The sequence below is a fragment of the Cannabis sativa genome, chromosome 4 (genome assembly GCF_029168945.1).
Source record: "Cannabis sativa cultivar Pink pepper isolate KNU-18-1 chromosome 4, ASM2916894v1, whole genome shotgun sequence".
NCBI classification, from domain to species: Eukaryota; Viridiplantae; Streptophyta; class Magnoliopsida; order Rosales; family Cannabaceae; genus Cannabis; species Cannabis sativa.
Genome location: NC_083604.1, coordinates 82,642,243 through 82,660,598, shown reverse-complemented (window position 1 = coordinate 82,660,598; position 18,356 = coordinate 82,642,243). Strand labels below are relative to the sequence as shown.

Below are 18,356 nucleotides of genomic sequence, written 5' to 3'. Positions count from 1 at the left end.
AAACTTTGGGTACTTATGTCACTATTTACCCTAAAGAATTAATGGAGAAGTTACAGCTAAAAGCTAAAGTTTGTACAACTTAACTTTTAGAAAAAAAAAATATTTGAATTAAAAGACTGTTAAATTATTTTATACCAAAAAATATGTTTAATATTTATTGTATATTAAAAAAATAAAAGGAAAAAAATTAAAAAATTACTATGGGCCGGCCCATTAAACATTTATACAGCCCATATCCAAATATTTACAAAAATACCACATGGTCTAAACCTTAAGTCATACGGAATGAGCAATGAAGATGAACATACCTCCATCGTTCAAATCAGCAACCCAACTAGAATGAAACCAAAACGAGGGTAATGCAACCATCAATTCTGGCAAAAATCAACTGGAAAATAAAAACTGCAATGACCTAAACAGAAAATTACGAAAAAAAAAAACCAAAAACTGGGAAGAAACTGAAATTAAACATTTGTTTTTGGTTTTACTCGTTTAAAACAACTCCCTCTAATATTGAAATCCAGATTCATGCAATGTACATGTGTAACAAACAAATCTTGAGCTCCCCTCAAATCCAAAACAAGGTATGATGTGAATTTTTTTTTTTTAAAAAAACTCATGAATAATATATTTGCATTATATACAGTTGCATTTTGGTTGATTGCTGGTTTACAATGTGCAATTCAGTTTTTTAAAAACACAATAAGAAGAGCAAATTCGAATTAAGGGACAACATGTTACGTATAAGTCCGTTTATTATTTGTTGTGGTTGCCTTATAGTTGCATTATCGTTTTATAATAGTTTATATATTATGCAGGAATTTCAGTTGACGGGTACCAACAAATAATAGTTATACATGGTATGTTTTATGCATATAGTTGCAAATTAGTTTTATAATAGTTGGAAAATAATCTGATTCAAATAAAACTGATGAAAAACACACGGTACACAATTAGTAAGAGTTGACCTCAAAAGCACAGGGTTCACAATTGGGAGTTATTCTCTAAAGAGTCCATGAAATGATTGTTGCACATGGCCATTAACGGTGCACAAGCGAGATATAATGAGGTCTCAAGTAAACTCTAGCAAAGATATGTGTGTTAACACCAGTTTGTGTTAAAGAAATAGTTGTTCAATGTTACGACAACTAAAATTTCAACAAACTTTGTGGTAACTATACTAAGTTAAAATTCAAGTCGAAAGACATTTTACTTTATGCATCTAAGCAAGATCTCTATAAAAGTGTTTGATTCAAAGTGGGAGATATACGTAATATTTGATTGATTAAATAATGTTACAATGGTGTGTCACAAATTTTAATAGTTTAGGAGGCATTTTTAACGACCTTAAAAGTTCAGGGGTATGATTCGGTACTTGTCAAAGTTCCGGGGGTAAAAATCCTAATTAGCTTTTTAAAAAATATAAAAAATTTGATCATTAACTTTTATAAAATACATAATCTAAAATAGTATTTACCCTGTATTTAATTATGATCTAGTGTTTTGTTTTTTCATTTTCATTTTGTTTGTGTAAACCATCTTTTAACTTAAGTCAACAAATAAAAATTGTCTCAATCGAGGTTTGAAATGTTTCTTCTTTTCTATTATTGTATTTCTTGTTTTTATTTAATTAAATGTTTTGAAAGGGAATTCCATTAATGAAACCATAGAGGATTAGGCAATCAACATAGTAAGGTGATGTGGAGTCTTAAACAACTTTAGGTAACAAATGAGTCACCGAATCAATTGATATTTCTTTTTGAAAAAAAGCTCATTACAAACAACTACATTATTATTCATGTCTTCCAACAAATGGTATATTCACAATTTAAGATTGTGTTTGAAGTAGTGTATTTGTTAAATTTCTTTCAAAAACTTTGTAAAAAAAAAAATAATTACATTTATGCCTCTTTTTTGTAGTTTTTATTTTTATATTTACTCCTAATTTTTTATAAGAATAATTTTAGTTGCACTCCAAAAATTTATAAACACATCATATTTTAATCATTTTTATTTTATATAAAATGCATATCTTTAATAATATTAAATACCATTCATTTATTTTCTATTTGTAATTTTATGGCCTAAAATTTTTAATTACAAAAATACATTCGTAATGTTTTCAAATTATAAAAATATACTTTGCTCAACAAAAAATAAAAATACAACTAAAAAGTAACGAGAAATCAATCTCATACCAACTATAAATGAAAACAATCTCATAACAATCATAATACAACTATAAATAGATTACAAAATAAAAAATTATTTATTATTTTTACTAAAGAGATAGTTATATAGACAAATAATTTGTTTATCCATCCGAAGAGCATGCACTGCTAATCCATGTGCAGCCATATTGACCGTTCATCGTACATGGATTAAGGACACTCTTGAAAATTTGAAAAACAAACTTGCAACATCTTCTAATAAAGAACCAAAGTCATTTAGGTAAACATTCTCTAATGTTACTATCTTTTGATTAAACTATCTTCTTTGAAAACAAAACATAAATACTTTGTTAAATTACGATAGTTGTGAGTATTTTGTTAGGGTTTTCTTCCTAAAATCTCTTCCTCTCTTTAAGTGTCTTCTAGGGTTCCTTTTGCACCTATGGGTGCTGTCGGCCAGATATGGGTCGGTGGCGCCCGAAAGTCTTACTCTCGACATGCTGCGTGTTGTGGAGGAAGTCCCCTTTTGCTGGGTTTCGGTGTTGGCGGGTCAGGTGGGTGTTGGGTGTCGCCCTTTGGGGCCGGTTCCATGGCACCTGGTTTTTTAGGCGACTGATTGCTGCTACTAGAGGCTATCCGTCTCTGTTGAGATGGTTCTTGCCGTTGGTCAGAGGTTTTTGGTGGTTTTGTCCTTTTGGGCAGAGTGGTGCCACTGGTGGTGGGGCTTCTCTTGGCTCTCACCATTTCGTTTTCGAGGATTCTGCTTGGTTGTGGTCATTCTCAAGCATGTGTTTTGACTTTGGAGTGTTGTTTTTCTTCCTCTTTTTTTAGATCTTAGTGTTTTCTCGTGGGTTACTAATACTATTCAGGCGTCTTGGCTCTGGTGTACAATGGATGTTGTTTAGCTTTCAAAGTGTTGTAGATGTAGAGGGGGGACTCGGGTCTTACCCATAGGGATGTGCTTCCCTTGTCTTAACATCTTCACCGTTCAGAACTTGCAATGGGAGACTGAGTGTGGACCTTTCTCGTAGGAAGTTGGCAGAGACCCTTTGCTTTTGGCCTGGCTGTTTTGGGCTTTCGGGCAGCCTCGTCTACTTTTTGGAGAAGTTCTTTGGAGTTGTTCTATGTTATTTATTTACTTGTCTTTTGTATTTTAGTTTAATTAGTATGTTGTACATCTTATGTTCTTTGTGGCGTTAGCCTTAGACTTTTGTGGAATTTTTTCCTTTAGATGCTTTTGTGTGAGCTTTGAGCTTTTTGCTCATTTCATCATCAGTGTGATTACTCGATATCTGTGCCATTTTCTAGTGAGTTTGTGCGGTTCATCCGCTTGGCCTGTAGGGCTTTGGCCCCTTTCTTAACCTTAAATGAAGTTTTATTTCATCAAAAATAAATAAATAAATAAATAAATAAAACAGAAATTTGTCGTTTTATTGAAATTATTCGAAAAAAACGTTGTCGTTTTCTCGATGTGTAGTCGTTTTGCTTTGAAAGAAAAAAACATTGTCGTTTATAAGAAGATGGATTGGTGGTTTGATAAATTGTTCAGATTCAGGCCAAACATACGATATTACGATCTGTATTCCGCTTGCCCTCACTCACAGACGGCGACGGAGACGGAGACGGAGACGGCGACGGAAGCTCTTTTCCTCTCTCGGACGGACCAGTTCACCTTCCTCAGGTAACCTCTTCTATTTTTTCACTCAATTTCATTTCCCTGTATATGCTATATAGTATACCCACACTCAGTGTTTTACTTATATCATCTGATTCTGATTTTTTGTGTTAGTTACTTTGAAAATTGATTTGTGTTTATTCGTTGTATCAGTATGGGAGCCGATTCTGATTTTTAGATATAGATGTATATATATAAGTAGATTATGTACACCTTTGCACGTTCAAGAACAAGAACTAGTTGTAAATTAAAAGAGAATATTCCGTCTCATTCTCCAAAGCCAGACTAGCTTCGTTGCTTCTTTTTTTTTTCCTTGGACTCTTCAGCTACTGTCATTGGAGACTCACCTGTTTCTTGGATCTTGAAACCTGAGATATTTCTAAATTTTTGCTGTTCGATTATCATTGGTTGTTTTGAAAATTTGCTAAAATCTCCATCTCTTATATGATTTCGCTGGTTTTGTTTTTTCTTCATGTTTATGGTTATTCCATTCTGCTATAGTGCTACGTGTTTGTAGAGATGCCTCAATTCACTTTCATGTATGTACGAAGTTTATATTTGTCCAATTTAAAATTACATTGACCAATGGATGATGTATGTGTATAGAATTTTTGTTCATATCTCGATTAATTTTTTTATTGATAACTTTGAACTATTTTCTTTCTTTGTTGGATCTGGGTTTCAATGAGATCTTTATGATTTTTCTGTTTGATTAAAGAGATCTTTATGATTATTGTGATCCTTCTAATGTAACTAATATTGGATAGATATAACAAGCTATGTCAACTTCTTATTGCTGCATTTTTTGTGTCTGATGTTTATAGCTTTTATTGCACTACATTGTAAAGTTTACATGCTTTACATAATGATAATATTGCTGGGTTTAAAAATTCATGTATTAATGGACTTGGTAAGAATCAGTTTTTGGGTTTGGTGTTGATGTTGATGATTTGAATCACTTCAATCATATTATATAAGAATCTGATTGTGCCATACATATGTTGTAAATTTAGTTAGTTGAGAATGGCGGGAATAGCTATAGCCTTGGATCTGTTGAGGAAAAACCCAAGTTTATATACAGCTCACTCTTCTGGATTTATTTCGGCCACGGCTGCTGCCTCTGCTGCCGCCGCCTCTGTGGCTGCGGGAACACCTTATGCCTACAAAGCTTTGTTTGGGTAATTTCATCTTTCTTAATTTCTCTCTTTTCCAATGTGTACTCGTGTTGTAGTGATTTTATGTAATTGTCTTTGATCTTGTTTTCATGTTTACTTGTACAAGATTGATGTTTTTCCAGATTTAAACTGCTCGTAACATTAGATACATTCTAGTGGATGGAAAGCTACATCCTTTCTCTTCCAATATAAAAGTGCCTTTTGCTTTGGAATGCTTTTCGTTTTGGCTCAATTTGTACCATAAACCATGTACTGAATGGCTTACTGTTTAGTGTTGCAACAGTAATTTCAGGATACCAATTGTTCAATGTGATGCTGGTGCAGAGTTTTCTAATGATTACGCAACTAGTTTCAAAACTGCTTCTGAAAATTTCTTTCAGAATGATGCTCTTAGATACAGTACCAAGGAGTACAAAATTCAGTTAAAGCCTCTATTTTCGGCTTTTGAGCTTAGGACACTAGCGATGACCTCCTTAAGGTCTTTATTAATGTTCTATTTACCACTTTTGGAGCCTCGTACGAATTTGGATGCGGATGATGATGACTTCCTGCAGGAATCTCAGGAAGAACAGCCTGTAGACTATGTTGCTCCCTTAAAAAAATCAGTAATACAAATCTGTCGTGAGGTAAGCTGTTTTGACTTTTCATTGATTCATGTTGTCTTCTGTTTAAGATTGTGACATGCTTTTAGCAGATTTTGGAAAATCTAAATGTTTGATTTGATGCTGGACTCTCTGGGAAGATAACATCAAAATGCAAAACTCGCTGTTCATACTTCCTAATAAAGTTTTTCAAAGGTTACAGCTTAAACAGGATCTGACTTATATTTTTCATCTTGTCATAGACTACTATTGTCACAACTAGACGAATTTTGGAAAGAATGGCTGTCCATCATGTTTCCCAGCGAATGGCATGGAAACTCTTAAAAGGTAGTTTCATTCATATATATTACAATAGTAATCTATAGAATTAATGTAAGAACATCTTGTGTGACACTAATGGATGTAATGTAACTTCTGACAGATGTTCCAAAATCAGCCACACGCAAGGCCAGCAGAGGAATGCCTGCTTATGTTTTCTTTTTCAGAGTTGGCAAAACAACTTTCAGAGGTTGACTTTAAATTTTATTTTTAGTTTTTATTTTTTAGCCTTATGTCTGAATTTTTGTGTTCTGAATGGAAATATGTTAAGCAGGGCATCTTCTAGGAGTTGCAGCATCATGGACTGTTCAAGTTGTCATTGAGTTTTACCGATTTATCACTCGCTTGCTGAATTTGAAAGAAGAGGGTGATGAAGTCGAGCCAGCAGAACAAGTTAAACTTCTTGGAAAGAAGCTTTCTTCTACTACAATCAAATGCGGTTCATCACTAGTTTTTGCTTCTATTGGAGCTGGAATTGGTGCAGTTTTATTTCGCCCTTCAGCTGGTCAATGGATAGGTAAGCATATTTTGTCTGTAATATGCTTACTTTGTAGATGCACCATATCCATATTGTTTTGTGTCTAAATGCCTATTTTGAAATGGGCATCTTTGTGCAGGCTGTGCGGCAGGGGATTTGGTAGGGCCTATTATTGTATCGACTTGCCTTGGAAAAGCCTTTAGTATTGAAATTTAGTAGGTACTAAGAGATATATGTTAACATGTTTTGCTAATTCTTCATATCGAGTAGTGTGAACTTATGACATTTTTTACGATCAGTTTTTAGGAGGATAAAAAAAAGTGAGATTCTGAGTTATTATTCTCCATTTCCCCTGATCTGCGCTTAAGTCAATAAATAAGAATGTTAGGCTTGAACTGCCTTTTCTTGTCTATTGTAATTTGTATTTATTGAACTGGGCTAATATTTTTAGTTCTTAATTGTACTCAGTTTTCCCTAGTTTAATTGACAATTCCTTCAACTTTGAGGACTCCACTATAGTTATCTTCAAAGTTGATTGGTTTTAAATAATTGTCGTTAGAGTAAACCATGTCACAATAATGTGTGCATCGTTGTATTGCCCACGTCTTAATTTGGTTCCAATTAAGAATTTGATAGCACCCTTTTGTTTTGGCTTTCTTTTTCGGCTATTAGAGAGAAAAGTTAGGGATTAAGTAAAAATGGTTGTGATCAAAATCCATATTATACTTATGGTATATTACGATGTGTATACATATTTATATATTCTTTTTAATAATTATTGGCTTGCGGGAGAAGAATGAAGTGTTATCATATGTTGATAATAATCCCTCCTAACATCCAAATCTTAGTCGAATAAAACAGAAGGACACTGTTTGATGTCCGAAGCCTGGCCACAACTCCACAGCCAAGATGACTGGGCCGGCCTTCTTCGATCCGAACTCATTCACTACAGTGAGATGGCCCAAACTTTCTGCGACACCTTAAACATAAACCCATTGTTCAAGTACTGCGCCACCTGCAGATTCATCCACACAACTTCTTCCAGTGCTTATCCATGGCCACCCACCACGACCATGTAGTCATCCACTACAATGGCCGCTCTCTTCTTTGTCACACAAGGTATTATATTTGAGTTTGAAGATTTGATTTTTTTTTTCAAGGTTTTACATGTTCTTTTCTTTAGGTTTCCTTCTTTAATTACACTTTCTTAGATAATTATCTAAATATGTTTATGTTTACATGATTTAATCACACAATGTCTAAAGTGCATGGTTCCCTGATCATAATCATATAAATATGTCCAAATGATGAATTTTTCCTTTTGTGACTGATTCATATTCATATTTTGAGTTATTTACTGAAACAGATAGAAACTGTCTCTGTTGTTTATTAATATGTGTTTTTATTATTTTCTTTGTTTTTTATGCACTTTTCTCACCATGTAATTCTTGATTTTCTAATGGATGTAACTACTAACAGATGTTCCAAAATCAGTTTTTATGTTCGGATTGGTAGTACTATCTAATTATATAAGCAGGAGATCGTCTTGTAAATGCAACATTATAGAGTGTCCAAGTCGGCACTGCGTTTTACAGATTCATCATTCGATTGCTGAATTCGAGAGGGTGATGAAATTAAACTTCTGGGAAAGAAGGTTTCTTGTGTTACAATCATATTGGGTTCATCACTAGTTTTTGCTTCTAAGTTCTAGACCTATATTTATACTCAAAATGGCTTTCTTTTTTGGTGGCTATTGGGTAGGGGATTTTTTTGGGCCTTCTATTGTATCCATTTGCCTCGAAGCTTTTTTAGTAATTGAAATTTTATAGGTGCTAAATATAATTTATTTAACATGTTTGGCTCACTCTTCATATAGACTACTATTTTTTTTTGGAATGAATGAATGAAAAGATGCAATTTCATTAATTCAAATCCACACCTACCCACTCTAGTTAGTAGGTATCTTTATTCTTTAAAATGCCGTAACTTATACGAAAACCCAGAATTATCAGGCAGACTCCATCTCCCTTGCAAAGATTGAATAAAAGCATAACTGTGTAGTGAGCCTTAGCTTCTTTGGACCAGAACCACCCATCTGGTATAGAATTAATACTCAGAATCAAGCCAACATCCCTCATTCCAACCCTTCGAACTACTCACTGTAGCATCCAAAAGGCCATTTGAAACTGAAGACACACAAGGATCCAAATCATCAGGCAGCCAAAGGTTCATTCAGCACTTTGATACTAACACCTGATCCCACTAATATCCTACCCCCATCTCGAATATTACCCCGAGTTTTCAAAAATGCTCTGCCAAATAAAATTAGGATTACAACCTAATGAAGCAGTAAGAAAAGAGCCATTAGGATAGTGCCTTGCTTTAAAAATCTTACCCAACAGTGCCAAATTGAAATCTGTCAAAATTCCACCACTCTCTTTTGGACGAGCCAAATGATCTCCCAGCTCATCCAATTTGTACCTTTATTAACTCTAAATTCTTCCACTGGAAATTGCTCACCATTCTCTAAATTTCAGCACACAGAGACATTGGTAAAAGAAACACTTATGGCATGATTTGGCAAAAGCATGAACAACATTTTTAATTGAAATTTCATTGCTCGTCTTTGTATTTCTTCATTAGTCTCAATCTTACCTTATTAAAAATTAAAATAAATAATATTTTTTTAGTTGATCAAATTTAAATAAATATTTAAAATTAATGACTTAATTTATTATTATTAATATTTTTCATTAATTTTTTTTTGTAATTACTTTTAATATATATCTTAATTAGTTTTTATATATATTAAGTGATTTTTTTTAGAAAAAAAATGTCACTAGAAAATACAAGAAACAAAAACATTTATCAACTAAATTAATAATATTAATCTAACTTAATACATTATTGTAAAAGTAGTTTGTATACTCTTAATATTATAAATTATATTCACTAGAAAGGATAATAAATTATTGGTTTTAAATTAATAAATAATATTTCGAAAATATAAGTATTCAAAATTATATATTTAAATATATATATATATAATTGAATGTTATTATTATAGAATGAAGAAAGATGTATAATTTTTTTTTTTAAATTAAAATTTTTATTCAACTAGATCAACTCAGTCTCAACAATAACATCAACATGAGAAAGGGGATTAGACTCCAAGAAAATATAATCAGCAATAGCATGTAACTGAGATGCTCTAGCCACAATGTGAGCGACTCGATTAGTAGATCGTTTGACAAAATATAAAAAAACATTACTAAAAGAAAGTAGAAGCTGTTTACAATCCTCAACGACACCACCAAAAGTGGATTTTCACACATTCAATTCTCGAACAACTTGTACCCAGGGCCGACTCTAAGTATAGGCGGGCTAGGCTCGTGCCTAGAGCTCACTCATTTGAGGAGCCCAAATAAAAATATACATTTTAAAAATTATACATATTTTTTTAAAATATTTTTTAAAAATACTATTTATCTATATAGTAAGGGCCAATTTTTTTTTCTTGCTTATGACCCATTTTAACTTAGGGCCGGCCCTGCTTGTTTTGTACTAACACCAAACTATTAGATTCGATAATAATAATACTCGAGAAATCATGCTTCAACCACGAAAACATTTTCTTGAGAGCTACAATATCAACAACTTCCGTCCACAGTAATTTCAGATAATTCTATCAAAATTATGTTTTCCTTCCTCGTTAATATAATTTACTATTAAAATTAAATTTTATTATAAATGAATAAATAAAAAATCCATCTAAAAAAATTATATTTTTTTAATCACAAAAAATTTTATGTCATTACTAATATTCACCTCATTTAAAATAAATTTATATTTTTAATCTTTTATAATATTATAAATAAATGTTTATATTTTGATTGTATTATGATTAATTTTTTAAAAATAATGATTAAAACCCTAATAATTGATGAGACATCAGTCTTTCACTTTGTCTTGGTGGACAATCGGCGACTGTGTGTCGCAGTGGTTTCTCACAGTCTCTCTTCTCCTTCTCCGGCTGTAAGTTTTAACACAATATATTCTCTTTTGATGTTTTCAATCAATAACTCTAAATAAAATGCAACTTTATCGGATTACTGTATACACAGTTACTACTAGAGTGTGATTTTTGAAATTTATGTACTTTGTCTTAACTTACTAGTGGTTGTTAATGGGGTGTGTAAGGTGTTCTTGAAAATATGATTTGGTTTTTGTAAACATCTTACTGGTACTGCTACTGCTTCGATTGGAGGTTTTCATTTACATGTTTAACTTTTGAATTTGCGATATTAATTATTTTAAACATTAGAGATTATGGTGCAAACATTTTAAAATCTCATCAGCCCCTCTCTCTCTATCGCATTCTCTCTCCCACTTCATCCCTCTTTGCCGCCCAGCGATTTGACGACGAAATAGACGACAGCATCTTCTCCCCTACTCGCTGACGACGACGGCCATCTCTTCCCTAAGTCACCGACGGCATCTTCACCAGCGACGGAAGCTACACAGCTCCTCCCTCCTCAACGACGACACATCTTCTCCCTCACGAACGACAACAACTCAGGTTTTTAACTTTCTCTTATTTTTCATTTTTTATAGTTAAACTTAATAATAATTCTTTCTAAGCTTGAAGCACCTGCTTTCAAAGATAAGGGGACAAAAAGAAGAAATATTAATTGGTTTAATTTTATGAAATACATCTGTGAGTTTTAACTTTGATCTATGATCTTAGTGTCCCTTTTAACTTTGATGTGCTCTTCCTTGAAATGAATTGATATAGTAATTTGTGATTTTGTGTTTAAATGCAGACATTATTCTTCAAAGTTTACTTTGGTGTAGCAAATATATTGTTATATAATATATGTATGTATATATATACATATACTTTGTACTTTGTTGGCTCTGTCAATTTTTGAATTCAAAATTTGATAGTAAAAGCAATCTAGAACAATAATAGGGACTAATTAAGATGAATTGACAAACGACTGAAAGTTGTAGTCTTTGTTTAGTTGGGGATGGTGGTCATGGTCAGTGCTTTTGTAATGGAAGGTTCTTTTTTCTGTACATAAGTTGAAAACAGAATAGTTCCTTGGACACATACCCTTTTGATGGCAGCTCTTCTTTTGTATGATTTTGTCTGTTTATCATGGAGTTTACTATGTATATATTTGGTTACAAATTAGAGCTGCTACCTTTTATTATGTACAAGAGTTTTGGAACCTTGTTGCAGCATGAACACTGAGTCACTGACCAGAACACTTATGTTATATATAGCCTTTATTATTATTAAAAAATTAAGATGAATTGACAATGTGAATAGAATGACCTTATTGCTTTATAGAATGACATGTTGTGTGTATAATACATTCATAAGAATAAGAAAAAAGTTATAATAAAGCAATAGTAACATTGGTTTATTTAACATTTTGAAATTGAAAACACATTCAGAAAAATACAAATACAGTAACACAATAACATTAGCAAGTTTTTTATTTTTTTAATTAAATTGTGTGTTAGATTAAACTTGCTAACCTTTGACATCAAACATTAAATTGGAATGAATTAGTGTCTAAAGGATATGAGGATTTGTGAGTTTTCACTTTGTTTAAATCATTTTTTTTATACTTGAATTGCCCATGAGTATCCAATAGACTTTGGTTTGTCATAAAATTATCTTATTAAAATATGTTAATGAATGAGCTTGACCTTTTCCAAGGCCAAAAATACATAAGAAAAAGATAGAAAAAAAAAGTATTAGTATTAGTATTAGTCTTATTAGTATAGTAAGATGGCCACTAGGTCTTTCTTTTTGTCGTGTTATTCACATACTATAAAATAATTAAAACTTTTTTTTTCCTTTTAATTTTACATTGTAATAGAGAGGAAAAATAATAATATAAAAAAGTATATATATTAGCCGTTTAGGTGAAAAATCAGGTTTTATTCTTGGATTGGATTGGATTCAATCAATCCAATTAATATTGGATTAAAAATATTGGATGGATCCAATCCGGTCTAAAAAATATTGGATCAAAAGTATTGGATGGATCCGATCCAATACAGAGATTCATCCATTGGATGGAACCGATCCAATTCAATGTTTCATTGGATCAGTTCGGTTCGGTTGAGCCTACAGTATTGGATTGGATCAGTTGGAGAAATCCAACATCCAATGTGTAATTGGATTGGATCTGGATGGGTCCAAAAACATTGGATGTGATCCAATGAACAGTCCTAAATTATATGTGTATGCTGCCATGTTTTTATTATTTTTAAGTGCTTTGGTTATGTGTTAGTAAAATTTGTGGCTGACTCCCTCAAAAATATGGCTTATATATATATATATGTTTAGTTCTCTTGATATATATGAATGAGTTCTGCCTGATTAATGATTACAAGTCAGGTAATTGATTATAATTTGGTCTCACTTTGTGTTATGTTGTTTTATTTTTATCATGTACATTTGAACTGTTGAGTATTTTTTTTTTAAAATTTGAATGGTTGGACATTTTTGTATTAGAAGTTAGATTTATGGATTTGGACTTTATTATGGATTGGTGATCATGTGGTGAACTTTTAATTGAAATTGAATCTAAAAAAATGGCTGCAACTATTCTTTTAGCTTTATTATGGTGACCATGCTTAATTAGTTGATGATGTTATGTTTTGGTTTCAGATTAATTGGACGAACTGTTCTTTCAGGTGAGAATGGCTGGAGTTCGAGAAATCACGACTTCAGAATTCTTGCAAGTATGAATTATGTACCTTTTGCATTTGAATTTTCATTGATATATGTAGGGAGATTGATATGTGTACTGTATGTATCTACTGTATTATTTTTTTGAGTAATAAAAATAATATTGTAACATTTTGTTTTTTCATTCATTTTGATTTCAGGGAATACATAAGCAAAATCTTGTTTTTCATTGTAATTCGCGAGTGCCAAGGTCAAATCCTCTATGGGGCATGATTTTGCGCCCTAGAAGAGGAATTCCATTGAATTTGAGGTGTCGCGCTCAGGCAAAGCCCAAAGCTGTGGTTTCTGATGGCTTGGGTAGTCCGACAACTGAGCAATCCACAATCAAGCCTGGTGCTGGAGTTGTACATTTTTATCGGGTGCCACTGATCCAGGATAGCGCTACATCTGAGCTTCTCAAGTCTTTTCAAACTAAAGTCTCAACTCAAATTGTTGGTTTAAAAACAGAACAGTGTTTCAACATTGGGCTTCAGTCAGAACTTTCAATCGATAAGTTATCCGTTCTTAATTGGCTTCTTCAGGAGACTTATGAGCCTGAGAATTTGGGGGTTGAGAGTTTTCTTGAGAAGAAAAGGCAGGAAGGGTTGAGTATGGTTATTATTGAGGTTGGTCCTCGGTTATCATTTACAACAGCATGGTCTTCAAATGCTGTATCAATTTGTCAAGCTTGTGGTTTAACAGAGGTGAATCGATTGGAACGCTCGAGGAGATACTTGGTGTATAGCAAAGGTCCGTTGCAGGAGCCTCAGATCAATGAGGTAGCTGCAATGGTTCATGATAGGATGACTGAGTGTGTTTATTCTCAAAAGCTTACATCTTTTGAGACGATTGTGGTTCCAGAGGAGGTCCGCTATGTACCTGTCATGGAGAATGGTCGAAAAGCATTGGAGGAAATTAATCAACAAATGGGTTTAGCGTTTGATGAGCAAGATCTCCAATATTACACTAGGCTTTTTAGAGAGGAAATCAAGCGTAATCCAACGACAGTTGAACTATTTGATATTGCACAATCTAACAGTGAGCATAGCAGGCATTGGTTTTTCACTGGTAAAATGGTTATAGATGGAAAGCCGATGGATAGGACACTAATGCAGATTGTGAAGAGCACTTTGCAAGCAAATCCAAACAATTCTGTAATTGGGTTCAAGGATAACTCGAGTGCAATCAAGGGGTTTCCAGTTAAGCATTTGAGACCAGTTCGTCCTGGTTCAACATGTCCATTAGAGTCAGCTCTTCGAGATCTTGACGTGTTGTTCACTGCTGAAACACACAATTTTCCTTGTGCAGTGGCACCTTACCCTGGTGCAGAAACGGGTGCAGGTGGACGTATAAGGGACACACATGCCACTGGGAGAGGGTCTTTTGTTGTTGCCTCAACAGCTGGTTACTGTGTTGGCAATCTCAATATGGAGGGTTCATATGCTCCTTGGGAAGATCCTTCTTTCACCTATCCATCTAATTTGGCGTCACCTTTGCAGATTCTTATTGATGCTAGTAATGGTGCATCTGACTATGGCAATAAGTTCGGAGAGCCATTGATTCAGGGCTACACGAGAACTTTTGGAATGCGACTTCCAAGTGGGGAAAGACGGGAATGGCTAAAGCCTATTATGTTTAGTGCAGGCATTGGGCAAATTGATCACACCCACATATCAAAAGGCGAGCCCGACATTGGTATGCTGGTTGTGAAAATTGGAGGCCCAGCTTATCGTATTGGTATGGGAGGTGGGGCTGCATCTAGTATGGTTAGTGGACAAAATGATGCAGAGCTTGATTTTAATGCTGTACAACGTGGAGATGCAGAGATGGCACAAAAATTGTATCGTGTTGTTCGTGCTTGCATTGAGATGGGGGAGAATAACCCAATCATTAGTATTCACGATCAAGGAGCTGGTGGAAATTGTAATGTTGTCAAGGAAATCATTTATCCAAAGGGTGCTGAGATTGATATCCGGGCAATTGTAGTTGGTGACCACACAATGTCGGTGTTGGAGATATGGGGTGCTGAATATCAAGAGCAAGATGCAATTTTGGTGAAACCTGAAAGTCGTGACCTTCTACAGTTGATTTGTCAAAGAGAAAGGGTTTCTATGGCTGTTCTTGGAACCATTAATGGCGAGGGTCGGGTTGTTCTAGTTGATAGTGCAGCTATTGAAAAATGCCAATCAAGTGGACTTCCTAAGCCTCCACCTGCTGTGGATTTGGAGTTGGATAAAGTACTTGGTGACATGCCACAGAAGACCTTTGAATTCCATCGGGTCGTCGATGCACGAAAGCCACTTGATATTGCTCCTGGGATAACTGTCATGGACGCTCTCAAGAGGGTATTAAGACTTCCATCTGTTTGTTCAAAGCGTTTCTTGACTACTAAGGTGGACAGGTGTGTAACAGGGCTTGTAGCCCAGCAACAAACTGTAGGACCCCTACAAATTACACTTGCTGATGTTGCAGTTATTGCTCAAACCTATAATGACTTTACCGGAGGTGCATGTGCTATTGGGGAGCAACCAATCAAAGGTTTGCTAGATCCAAAAGCAATGGCAAGATTGGCTGTTGGAGAAGCACTCACTAATCTTGTTTGGGCGAAGGTGACTTCTCTGGCTGACATTAAAGCAAGTGGAAATTGGATGTATGCTGCCAAACTTGATGGGGAAGGGGCTGCAATGTATGATGCTGCTAATGCTCTCTCGGAAGCTATGATTGATCTTGGAATAGCTATTGATGGGGGGAAGGACAGTCTTTCAATGGCTGCCCATGCCAGAGGTGAAGTTGTTAAGGCTCCTGGAAACCTTGTGATTAGCGTCTATGTCACTTGTCCTGACATAACAAAAACAGTTACCCCAGATTTGAAGTTAGGAGATGATGGTGTGATACTTCATATTGATTTGGCCAAGGGAAAGCGTCGTTTGGGTGGATCGGCACTTGCTCAAGTTTTTGACCAAGTTGGGGATGATTGTCCTGATCTCGATGACGTCCCATATTTTAAAAGAGTTTTTGAGTGCACTCAAACACTTCTTGATGATGAGTTCATCTCTGCTGGTCATGACATTAGTGATGGTGGATTACTGACATGTGCTCTAGAGATGGCATTTTCTGGGAATTGTGGTGTTGTGTTAGATTTGAATTCACATGGGAAGAGCCTTTTCCAAACAATTTTTGCTGAAGAACTTGGTCTCATTATTGAGGTAAGTAAACAAAACTTGGATATTGTGATGGAGAAGCTAACTAGCAAAGGTATATCTGCCAACATTGTTGGACAAGTAAGTTCCGAACCCACAATTGAATTGAAGGTTGATGGAGCGACTCATTTGAAGGAGAAAACCTCTTTCCTTAGGGATATGTGGGAAGAAACCAGTTTTGAGTTGGAAAGCTTACAGAGATTGGCTTCTTGTGTTGATCAAGAGAAAGAGGGGTTGAAAGTTAGGCATGAACCCTCATGGAACTTGTCCTTCACTCCTTCCTTCACAGATGAGAAGTATATGAGCGCCACATCAAAACCAAAGGTGGCTGTAATTCGAGAAGAAGGGAGCAATGGAGATAGAGAAATGTCTGCAGCTTTTTATGCTTCTGGTTTTGAGCCATGGGATGTGACTATGTCAGACCTTTTAAATGGGTCAATCTCACTGGATGATTTCAGAGGAGTGGTATTTGTTGGTGGTTTCAGTTACGCCGATGTCCTTGACTCGGCAAAAGGATGGGCTGCATCAATAAGATTCAATCAGCCCCTTCTAAATCAATTTCAGGAGTTCTATAAGCGGCCAGACACATTTAGTCTTGGCATTTGTAATGGCTGTCAGCTTATGGCTCTATTGGGATGGATTCCAGGTCCCCAAGTTGGCGGTGTTCATGGTCTTGGTGGGGATCCATCACAGCCAAGGTTCATTCACAATGAATCTGGACGATTTGAGTGTCGGTTCACTAGTGTGATAATTAGAGACTCACCAGCTGTTATGTTTAAAGGAATGGAGGGTAGTACATTGGGGGTGTGGGCTGCTCATGGTGAGGGAAGAGCATACTTCCCTGATGATGGCGTTTTTGATAGAGTGCTTCATTCCAATTTGGCCCCAGTAAGATACTGTGATGATGATGGGAGTGAGACCGAGCAATATCCATTTAATATGAATGGCTCTCCTTTAGGAGTTGCTGCTATTTGTTCACCAGATGGGAGACATCTTGCTATGATGCCTCATCCCGAGCGTTGTTTCCTAATGTGGCAGTACCCATGGTATCCAAAGCACTGGAATGTGGACAAGAAGGGTCCAAGTCCCTGGTTGAAAATGTTCCAAAATGCCAGGGATTGGTGTTCTTGAGAGGTTGGTTTACTTGCTATTCTTCATGAGAGTCCTCTTTTTATTTATTAATTTTTTTTTTACTTTTTTGTTACGATAATACTTTCTAATACTGTTTCTTTTTCTCATGTTCTTGTTTTACAGCAGAAACGTTGCCCAGTGGTTGGAGTAGCTCAGTTTCTTTATTGTAAGTAAGCATATATTTGGTCTCTGATTTTGATCATATTATTATCTGTAATTAATGGTCTTCTTTCTTGCAGGCTGTTGGGCAGGGGATTTGGCAGGGACTATTATTTTATCGATTTGCCTCCAAAAGAACTACAGTATTGAAGTTATGTTAACATGTTTTTGGTGATTTTTCATATTGACTAGTGTAAACTTATAACAGTTTTTATGATAGATTTTTAGGAGGATTAAAAAAGTGACATAATTCTGAGATGTTATCTTGAGCTGCGGGTAAGTCAATAAATGAGAATGTGTATCTAAATATGCCTGATTGAAATGCCTTTTCTTGTCTATTGTAATTTGTATTTATTTTTAGTTCCTAATTGTACCCAGTCTTTCCTAGTTTACAATATATTTGATTAATGCCCTCAACTTTGAGGACTCCACTATTGTTAAGACAACACGACTAGGCCGCCCTTCTTTGATCCGAGCTCATTCACTATGGTGAGATGGTCCAAATTTGCTACAATTCCTTCAACTTCAACCCATTCTCCAAGTACTGCTCCACCTGCAGATGCATCAGTTGCAACTACTTCTGATGTCTATCCATGGCCACCCGCCGTGTCTGCGAAGTCATTGGCTACAATGGCTGCTCTCTTCTTTGTCACACAAGGTATTTTATTTGAGTTTGAAGATTTTATTTGAATTGTT

At 34.9% G+C, this 18,356-nt stretch overlaps 2 protein-coding genes across 5 annotated transcripts; both read left to right on the top strand.

Moving 5' to 3' along the window:
* Nucleotides 1-3,696: 3,696 nt before the first annotated feature.
* On the top strand, nt 3,697-6,882 carry LOC115712685 (uncharacterized). Its single transcript, XM_030641016.2, has 7 exons — nt 3,697-3,852; nt 4,860-5,024; nt 5,305-5,647; nt 5,866-5,950; nt 6,045-6,131; nt 6,216-6,458; nt 6,559-6,882. The coding sequence occupies exons 2-7, from the start codon at nt 4,870-4,872 to the stop codon at nt 6,633-6,635; spliced, it is 990 nt and encodes a 329-aa protein (XP_030496876.1). The 5' UTR covers nt 3,697-3,852; nt 4,860-4,869; the 3' UTR covers nt 6,636-6,882.
* Nucleotides 6,883-10,324: 3,442 nt separating this feature from the next.
* LOC115712684 (probable phosphoribosylformylglycinamidine synthase, chloroplastic/mitochondrial) lies at nt 10,325-17,998 on the top strand. 4 transcript variants are annotated; one of them, XM_061115020.1, is made up of 6 exons: nt 10,330-10,454; nt 10,778-10,998; nt 13,111-13,184; nt 13,332-17,504; nt 17,625-17,667; nt 17,741-17,998. In XM_061115020.1, exons 3-4 carry the CDS (start codon nt 13,143-13,145, stop codon nt 17,499-17,501), a joined length of 4,212 nt encoding a protein of 1,403 aa, XP_060971003.1. In that variant the 5' UTR covers nt 10,330-10,454; nt 10,778-10,998; nt 13,111-13,142; the 3' UTR covers nt 17,502-17,504; nt 17,625-17,667; nt 17,741-17,998. The 4 variants fall into 4 exon arrangements, with proteins under 4 accessions (XP_060971001.1, XP_060971003.1, XP_060971002.1 ...); XM_061115019.1 differs by having other exon boundaries at nt 10,331-10,454; nt 10,832-10,998; nt 17,628-17,667; XM_030641015.2 differs by having other exon boundaries at nt 10,331-10,454; nt 10,832-10,998.
* The last annotated feature ends 358 nt before the right edge of the window (nt 17,999-18,356 follow it).

Bases quoted from the DNA above. Each gene is read 5' to 3' on its own strand.
- LOC115712684 (XM_061115018.1), top strand. From the start codon at position 13,143: ATGGCTGGAGTTCGAGAAATCACGACTTCAGAATTCTTGCAA. The intron at 13,185-13,331 runs GTATGAATTATG...TTTTGATTTCAG, and splicing joins CGACTTCAGAATTCTTGCAA to GGAATACATAAGCAAAATCT.
- LOC115712685 (XM_030641016.2), top strand. From the start codon at position 4,870: ATGGCGGGAATAGCTATAGCCTTGGATCTGTTGAGGAAAAACCCAAGT. The intron at 5,025-5,304 runs GTAATTTCATCT...GTGTTGCAACAG, and splicing joins GCCTACAAAGCTTTGTTTGG to TAATTTCAGGATACCAATTG. The intron at 6,459-6,558 runs GTAAGCATATTT...ATCTTTGTGCAG, and splicing joins TTCAGCTGGTCAATGGATAG to GCTGTGCGGCAGGGGATTTG.